This window comes from Mesitornis unicolor, unplaced genomic scaffold, assembly GCF_000695765.1.
Source record: "Mesitornis unicolor isolate BGI_N332 unplaced genomic scaffold, ASM69576v1 scaffold49111, whole genome shotgun sequence".
Lineage (NCBI taxonomy): Eukaryota > Metazoa > Chordata > Aves > Mesitornithiformes > Mesitornithidae > Mesitornis > Mesitornis unicolor.
Window position 1 is genome coordinate 16,661 of NW_010162706.1, and position 8,883 is coordinate 25,543.

General features: G+C 48.1%; 1 protein-coding gene across 1 annotated transcript in view; it reads left to right on the plus strand.

Annotated features, from left to right (window-relative positions):
• Nucleotides 1–6,425, plus strand: part of BCL2L13 (BCL2-like 13 (apoptosis facilitator)) — a gene marked incomplete at its 5' end in the record, with an annotated part of 22,840 nt that extends 16,415 nt beyond the window's left edge. Inside the window, one exon of the mRNA XM_010193706.1 lies at nt 5,349–6,425. Coding sequence (XP_010192008.1) covers nt 5,349–6,161 — 813 coding nt within the window. The remainder of the gene's footprint in view (nt 1–5,348) is intronic.
• Nucleotides 6,426–8,883: the final 2,458 nt, after the last annotated feature.

The following is an 8,883-nucleotide window of genomic DNA, read 5'->3' on the forward strand; positions in this document are numbered from 1 at the left end:
CATTTTTCTCTTTGAGAATTTTGATTTGAATATCTTATTTCCACCCGAAGCAGCTTTACATAAATCAGGCTGAAATGATTATTTTGGTAAATAAGGGCGGGTTTTTTTCTTATGTGTAGTTAAAGTTTTTGCCATTTAGCAAAAATAGCTATTATAGTTATTAAGTCAGCTTGTTTGTATACAATTAATAACAGACCCATTAGAAAAACTATGAAGAATAGTGTAGTCATCATGAAAGTCAGTTTCCAAGTGGTTGGGGTTTTCTGTTATGTTTGAGGTCTTTAAATCATAATTGAAACTTGGCAGGTGTTTTAGAGTAGCAGTTTCTTACTATTTGTTAAAGGTTGGTAGTGTTCTGAATCCACCGCAGACAGCGATTTTCAGCAAAGTTCAGATTACTGAACAGGGCTCCAGCTGAAGCCAAACTGATGGGGTCTGCTTGTTGGGGGAGCTTTCAGATATTTTTTTCATTATTTTATTACCAGTTTACAGTTGCCTAGTGTAGTTCACCCTGTAGCATCATGGCTCTAACCTATGGTGAGAGCTAGGCTAGCAGGTTTGTTAACAGTGCTTTCTGTCACTTTCAGAAATCTTGTGGAAAGTTTCTAGAGGTCAGACCCTGTAGGCTGAGGACAGGGTTGACTTCTGGAGCTCCTTTCTAAGGGTTGCAAATACCACCTCGAGAGAATGGAGGTGGTCTTCTCCTCAAGTCTGCCTCACAGGCTGTGGACCATCTTTGTTGCGTTGTAGCCAAGAAGGGAACAGTCTGGTTCTCCTTCTCATCGTAGTCTGTGCCAGCTCTTCCCTGCAGCAGCAGTGGTTGGGATGGGGAGCGGCAGGGTGCTGCGCTGAGGGACTTGCTCTTGCTTCTCTAGACATACATGATGTGGTGCTGTAAATATGCTGCATGTGGAAAAGCACTTCACTTTGCAAGTCTCCCATCCCAAATTGGAAAAAGAATTATTATCCCATTTATTCTTTTCTGTCTGTTTACAATAAACAAAGGTGATAAAGAAATGCTGGCATACATTGCCTATCCACCGCTAAATCTAAAGAGTAGAGTTTATATAAGACCTCGGGTTATTAAAAATCCTTCCACATGCTCCATCCTGTCCTGAATTAATCTGTCTGTGGGAGCTTTGCTTCTGGGTCACATCTGTAGCTGAATCAAGAGAGTTGTCCTAAATGTCATTAGGTTTTTATTGCAGCTGCTTTTAAGGAAAAAACCAAAACAAACCCAAACAACAAAAAAGTGCAAACCTCAACCGAATCAGCACAAAATTCTACCTTTATCCTCTTGACTTTCTGAATTAACTCTTAATTCAGCTCAAGAGATATTAATCCTGTATCCTAAACAATGCCTGGTACTGTCTGGCTTTTCAATTAAAACTTAAAAGTTAATTAAAAAGTTTTTAATGAAAAAGTAGTGAAATGACCCACTGACACTCGTGTGTTAGCTCTCCCCCAGGTTTCGCAACCTCGGGCGATCCCTCTCTGCAAGTTGGGAGAGCTGTGTCCCTGAGGCACTGACACGAAGTTAAATTGTCTGTAAAGACGGAAAGGACCCAGCCAGGCTGCAGAAGGCTCTGATTTATGGGGAGCCAGCGCCTGATAACTCTTTTGAGGTCAGCGCAGTCTGTGTGGGAAAAGGAACAGGAAAATGCTTCAGCCTCTTCGACTCTCCCTTCTGCTGAAGGCAGGAGGGGTCTGCAGTGTTGGTACACGTATTAACAAAGTATTTGAAATGCTGAGGGTTGCCCGTGTTCCCCATATTACCATCCCTTCATTTCCTTAACCTCTCCAATGCAGGTAATCCTACACATGGCCAGATCTTGGATGTGCTCCAGCAAAGCACAGGGTCTTTAAAAAATGCCCTGATATGCAGGGGGTAGCTACAAGAACTAATGCCCAATCCTTGTGTGTCAGTGTTGCCTCCCCATGTGTTTGTGAACTGAGCTAAGGTGCTTTGCTGGGCCTGGGCAACTGTGGTGGTGCTTTGTCTGGATTACTTGTTCTTTTTTATCACGGTCAAACCACCTGTGGGTTACCCCCAAAGAACAACTTTGATTTTCCTTGTACGAGGAAAGGGAAAAGTGAAGAGTGGTGGATCAAGAGTAGAGCAGAAGCTGGAGGAATACGTGCTGAGTATCAGGATGGCTGAAATGTCACTGCAGTCTCTGTACCCGATTGTCCCCACTGACTGGAGGTGGCTCCCTCCTCCCTGCTGTGGGCTGCTGAGTCACTGCTCAAAGGCGCTTGGTCTTTGCCACTGTACCGTAAACAACTTCAGGGGAATCCAGGCCGCCTGACTGGCCCTAGTGCCACATTATTGGTGCTTTTTAAAATTTATTACTGCAAAGAAGTTTGCTACGAACACCAGAGCTCACAAGCCAGTGGAAGCACAGTGTGTTTTTGGGATATTTTTTACACACTTTATGTTGAAGCAGTGAGAGCAGCATGGGTGCGCTTCCAGTGGGATGTAGAGAGCAGAGCTGTTATCAGCTGTGTGTGTCTCTGTTCTTCTTGCTGGAGTCAGATCACAGACATAGTCTGGTGCGTTGTGATGTGCTGCAGGTGGGAAATAAATAATTGTGATTTGTGGGAGGGTAGAGCTGAGCAGAGAGGAGGGCGGTACAGAGCTTCATGAGATTGCAGGTTTTCCCCCTAGTTATTTTGTTGTTGATTGCCGTTGTTCTGAGACCGTATTGCCCGTGGAAATAAAAGGTTTGTTGTGAGTGTAGGTGTCTGTCTCCATGCTCAGCACAGGGCAGTGGGAGGTGACACAGTGACTGAGTCCCTGCCGTGCCCCCTGTCTGCTGGAGCAGGACAGGTCAGTGCTGCGTGTGGAGCCCATTCCTGACGCGCTGTGGATCAGCCCTGGCCCACGCTGCTCGGGATTTGCTCTCTTTGGGTCCGGTAACCTCTGCCTTCCCTTCGGGTTCCTGGCTCTTCTTTTCCATTGCCCTTACTTTGCAATGCTGGTTGCGTCCTCCTACGTCATAGAGCTCCGGTTTGTTTTAATGGCCTGAGCTGCATTTAAAAAAACCATAATTTGTTGTAGTGAAGCATCACTTTCAGAAGGGTACTGAGTCTTGAACTGTCAGTCACTGCTCACAGAGCTGAACTTGCTCGGGGTTTGTTGGCATGCATCTGGTGCCTGAACATTTTCACAAATGTAGTAACGCTTTATTAACTTTGATTGCATTTTGAATCAAGACTTTGTGGTGATCCTCAAGTGGTTGGTGAATGGCCTGATGGCTTTTAACCCTTCCCCTGAGGAATTCTGTGCGTCGTTTCTCTTTGGAGTTTCTGAGCACGTTACCGAGCTGGATGCACATCCAAGCAATTTAAAGGCATTTATGAAGAAAAGTTCCTTTAGAACTGTTCCCTGAGATTCCTTTGCTCACACACTAATATCTTCCAAAGTTATATGGGCTGAGAAGATGAGATTTGCATCCCACCCCTGCCAAAAGCCCTACGTTTCCAGTGCTGTCTTGTACTACAGCCTCCACTGTTGTACACAAGTCTCCAGGAGTGGGGCCATCAAGTTTTGCAAAGCAACAAGGTGTTTTGGGGGAGCGGACAGAGAAACCTCACTCCCATGCCCACCTTGGGCTCCACTGACCCCTTTTCACAAAGTTCATCGACACAGGAATAGTTTCCACCATGAAAGATTAAAGCGGCGCTGCCCTGAGTTGCACAACCCTCTGATGCCAGTTCAGTGCTTTTGCCAGGGCTCCACTCCTGCTTCATTTGCTCTCACTGCTGCCAGTGACCAGCAGTGCCTGTGCTGTCTCTCCTGTTCCTGCCAACTTGCTTTTTGGGGTTTTTTGTGGGGTCTTTTTTGTGTGTGTGGAGATCCTTCTCCCTCCTAGGAGGTATCAGTGCGAGCAGGTGCAGCTGCTGGCCCCGCTCCACACACAGTCGCACTTCAGCATCTCAGTGGGCCAGAGTGGACACTGCTCAGGATTAAAAACAACTCAGCAAAGTAAAGAATGTGTTTGGTTTTGACTTGGATCAGTTCCTGACACTGACCACTGCGTGAATCCATCAAAAGTTGTGGAACAACCGAGGAGGTGTCTTGGAATGGGAAGCTATTGATAGGAGACTGGAGTAGCACCAAGCCCCACATTCACAGGGGTTGGGAAGGCTTTAAAAGGACAGGGACAGCTGCTTGGAGTGCTTTAGAACTACTGCATGCAGGGAGAAAGGGAACAAATGGATTTTACAATGTTTTTGTTTCTATTCTGATGGGAATGAACAGGAAAGTTTGATTAATTAAATGAGGGATTTGCAGGGAAAGGGCTCCCAGCACTGCAGTACTTGATAAAATGTTCAAATAATTTTTGTTAGGAGCAAGGGAGTAACTGAGTCTTTGTTAATGGTTTCACAGGGTTCTGTTCTGTGGCATCGCAAGCTTTGGGGTCTGCCCCGATCTCGTTTTTACGTTCTTGGTATCACACCCATCTTAGGTTCTTCTTCTGCATTTACTTCTTTTTCCTCTTGTAGTTTTCCCCTGAAGCAAATCACTTCCCTGTCACGTACTCCGCAGTCCATGCATGACTGGGATCAGCAGTGCTGTTCTTTCTCTAAGGAAGAAATCGGTCCGTATTTTACACTCGCGGTTTCTCTAACCGGAGCCCACTGTCTCGTTTTTAGGATGCCTACAGATTTCTCCTAGCTAAATGAAAACAAGCAAACCTGTCAGCATCTTTGGATGTCTGTGCTCGGTTGTTTGCTTTAACATGGCTGTGTGGCTAAAGTTAGGATGCCAGGCTTGGAAAGTGAGCTCATTTAACTGTAGTTATATTTGTTGTTAGTAAATTACTAGAGTTACTGTAGACTGCAGATTGTTGGTACAAAGTAGAACAGCAGGCTTTGGAGAGCACGAAAATGAAATAAAATTAATGTAAGAGAAAAAGTGTTAGATGGAAATGGACAAGCAATCCAGAGCACTTGCACAAAACGGAAAGGGGAGCTGGGCTCGGGTACTCGAGTTTGGTTTCTTTTTCTTTAGTTTCAGTCTGGTTTCGGACTTTGCTATCTCGTTCTCTGATGAATAATGCCCGCGTGGTGTGTTTTGGTGATGTGCTCGGTGATGCAGGAGCGTCAGGGGAAGGAGGAGCTCACAGCAAAGCTCCCACAAGTGGTGCCATTCTCTGGAAACGCCAGCTGGGTTTTGTAATCTCTTCTGCAATGTAGGTCAGGCAGCTGCTGCTCCTGCACAGCACGGCCCTCTCGTCTTTCCACCTGCCCCATTAAGTTTCCAGGTGTCCTCTTCCTTCCCGTCTGGAGGAGGTAATGCTGGAGCCGTCGCTCACATGTTGTGTCCTCCTTTTCGTTCCTAGGGGACGGTCTTCACTTTGGAATCCGAAGAGGAAGAGTACCCCGGGCTCATCGCAGAGGACAGTAACGACATCTACATCCTGACCAGTGACAACTCGGGACAGGTGAGCCCCCCGGAGTCCCCCACAGTGACCACGTCGTGGCAGTCGGAGAGCCTGCCCGTCTCCCTGTCGGCGAGCCAGAGCTGGCACACAGAGAGCCTGCCGGTCTCCCTGGGACCCGAGTCCTGGCAGCAGGTGGCCATGGATCCCGAAGAAGTCAAAAGCCTGGACAGCAACGGAGGGGCTGAAGAAAGGAGCGAGAACAACTCTTCCAACTCGGATATTGTTCACGTGGAGAAGGAAGAGATACCGGAGGGGATTGAGGAAGCAGTGGTGTCAGCCGTCGCTGCAGAGACCACGCAGGTGGTGTTTCCAGAAGCCCCAGCTTCTTTACAGGAAGCAAAAGCTCAAGCTAAAAGCGCTGCTGTTGAAGAAGCGCATCCCTCCACGCTTCTGCGTACAAAACAGGAGGAAAAGGGAAAGGCGGCTGAAGAGCTTGTTGAACCTGAAATCCCTGTATTAAGTAAACCTGTCCCAAAGTTAGCCCCATCAGAAGAAAAGGCTGCACCCGAACCTGAGAAAATACTGCTTCCAGGGGAAAAAAAAGTGGGGAAAGAGGGTCGTTTGGAAGAAATCGAAGAGAAATCCTCCGCTGCGGAGGAGAAGCCTATCTTATTGCCCGAAGGGAAATCTATATTGCTGTACGGTGGGGCTGCTGCGGTGGCTATATTGGCTGTAGCAGTCGGAGTAGCGCTGGCGCTTAGAAAAAAATAATGGAGCTCTCCTGAGGAGGAGGAGGAGGAGGGGGGAGAGAGGAGAGAGCACGATCCGATTTTTGTAGTTGTGTTACCTAAAGGTTGAGCTACCTGCTGTTTAATTGGACATCTGAGTAACTTAACGGTGACGGGGTGAGGTTGTTCAATAAGCCTCCAGCTATGGACAATCACGTTTTTAGTAGAACTGGGGCGGGGACTGGTTTTTCGTGATTAAAGTACAGGGGTATTTTTAAAAAAAAAAAATAAAAAAAATTCTGCAAATTTAAGAACTTAAGTGCAGGTGCTGAAGAAAGGGGTGCTTGTACTCTAGGAACTGGAACAGAGAAGCCCCAGGGGAAGGGGAGAGCCAGCTGCTGCCAACCCCTGGAGTTTTTGGCTTCTCAGACTGACCGCTGTTGCAGCTGTGCTGTCGTGTCACTTCCCGTCACGCCCCCCGGTCCTCCCTCCCAAACATTAGCCCACCTGAGTCCTGTAGCGAGAGGCTGGGCTCCCTTTTGTCTCGGCTTCCTCTCAGGTACAGCACTGCTCCTCGTAACCTCGCAGGTTCCTCCTAAGCCCCAGTGGGAGAGTGCTTATTCTTACCTCTTTGCTCCCTCCGGTTTCGGCCCCTAACATTTACTGGAGCCCCATCCTGTAAAGATGCTGCCTCTCTATAGCTGTATTATCTCTGAGCATCCTGGTGTTCCTGGGGGAGAGGTGCAGGTCCGTGCTCCACAGCCCAGGAGAGGGGGAGGACACTGCCATTTGCTGGTTTGAGAGTCTATTTGCTGCGCTCCTGCCTGGCCCACTTTTCTGCCACCACCCTCGGGTGACCAGCGGTGCAGAATCCCTGCTGGACATGGTGCCGTTCCCATCAGCGCTCTGATTCCAAGGTGTATTCTGCAAAGATACAGCAAAACTGCGTGGAGGAGAGGCTGATGCCTCCTGTGCAATTCAAAGGTTAAACGCTACGCTGTCCTGTGTCACGCTGCAGCCTGTATCAGCTTTGCCACATTAAGCACAGAGTATATTTAGATCTGACTTGGTCTTGGCTGTGACAGAATCCCAGATACGTAAAGCAGTGGATTCTGGTAACTGAGCAAAACAGCATCAAACTTCTCCTCTGTCTGCCTGTTCCTGACCTGACCCGGATCCGGTGGTGTTCGGTGCAGTTGCTGTGGTGACTCTTGAATCTGTAATGCGCTAAACTTACAGGTTCACAAATGATGAGAAAGTTACTTTGGAAAAAAGTAAATCCCTCTTCCTGCAGTCACCACTTCCCATGAGCGTGTAGAGAACCCCTTGCAGTGTCGCCGTACGCGTTGGTTACATTGGATCCGACGGCAAGCGTTCCTCTTCCAGCACGCATTGCTGTGTCCCTGCGTGTACGGCAGCTCTGGGGCCAGACCTTGGGCTCTTCAGGCACAAGTACTGATGCGTTGCTGAGAGTCTGTGCTGTGGCTTAGAGCAGATGGAGGGAGGCGAAAGGGAACGCAGGATTGTGTAAAGAGGAAAATGTGAGCTTACGGGGAGCTTACTCTTCATGAAGCACAAAGGCAAGGTACTTTATTTCGAAATAACCTTATCCAGAGTACGTTTCCTCATGAGCCTGTTCTTAAGTGAGCTGAGAATGAAGAGATCTTTTTTTAGCACATTCTCTTATTTTAGGGTATCCTTGCTACGTTTTTCCAATCCCACCCAAAGCCCAGGCTGCTGGGAAGTCAGTAAGAACCTGGCAGATTCTGAGGAATTTTTTGTTGTTTAAGCTTTTTTTGAGTGGATTTTTTATTTTTAGAAACCTTGGATTTTAAACTGTGTGTGTGAAGTTGAGTAAGGAGAGGAAGGATTGTCACGTATGTACTGCTGCTGTGGACTGAACTCAGGAGCTCTGGAGTTCTGGGCTTGACTGTTGATCACTGATTGCTCTTTTTTCTGTGTACAAACAGTAGCAGGTTGGCCTTAACAGAAAAAAAACACCACACAGCAAACCCACACCTTTACTGCATTGCAAAATGGAATTGACTTTTTTGCCATTTCCTGGTGCCCTGCTGGTACTGTCATTGCTGTGTGCCCAGAACACGTCACTGGGCCCTTCTCACGCCGTGGACTGTCCGGTGTCTGCCTGCCCGCCACTGCAGTGTCCTCTCCTGGCCCCCTACGGGAGCTTCCCCTGCGTGGAGAGGAGGAGAGGTGTCTTTGTGCTCCTTTTGTCTCAGACGTGTGCGAACATTTCCAGTTTGGCTTCATTTCATGCGTTGTGAGTGTTTATGGACAGGTGACACAAGGTGTTGCTGTGTGGCGAGGGCTGCTTTGCTGCCTGATAAGGTGGGTAGGCCGGCGCCTCTCCTGCTGCTGTGCTGACTGCAGCTCTGGGCATGTTCTCTGGGAGAAGGGCCGTTCTTAAGCCGACATCTGTCCTGCCCGTACTGAGGATGGTGCATGCCTGCGTTTGGGACATCCCCCACCTGTAGCCATGCAGTGGGTTACACCGGACACCCACATGCACTCCAAAGCAGAGGCAGATTTTTTGGACACTGGATAACTTGCGTACTAAGTGGAGGGGAAAGTGTGCCAGGTGGTCTTGTTTCTGTAGAAGGGGGGGAAATGGGTACAGGACTGATAAGAATAAATCTGCACCAGCTGGGGAAGAAGCCCTGAGCTTGTTGGCACAAGACACCCAGTGGGGCATTAAACAAAAAGTGATGTCTTCCACTGTGACGAAAAGAGACTCTACTGCAGAG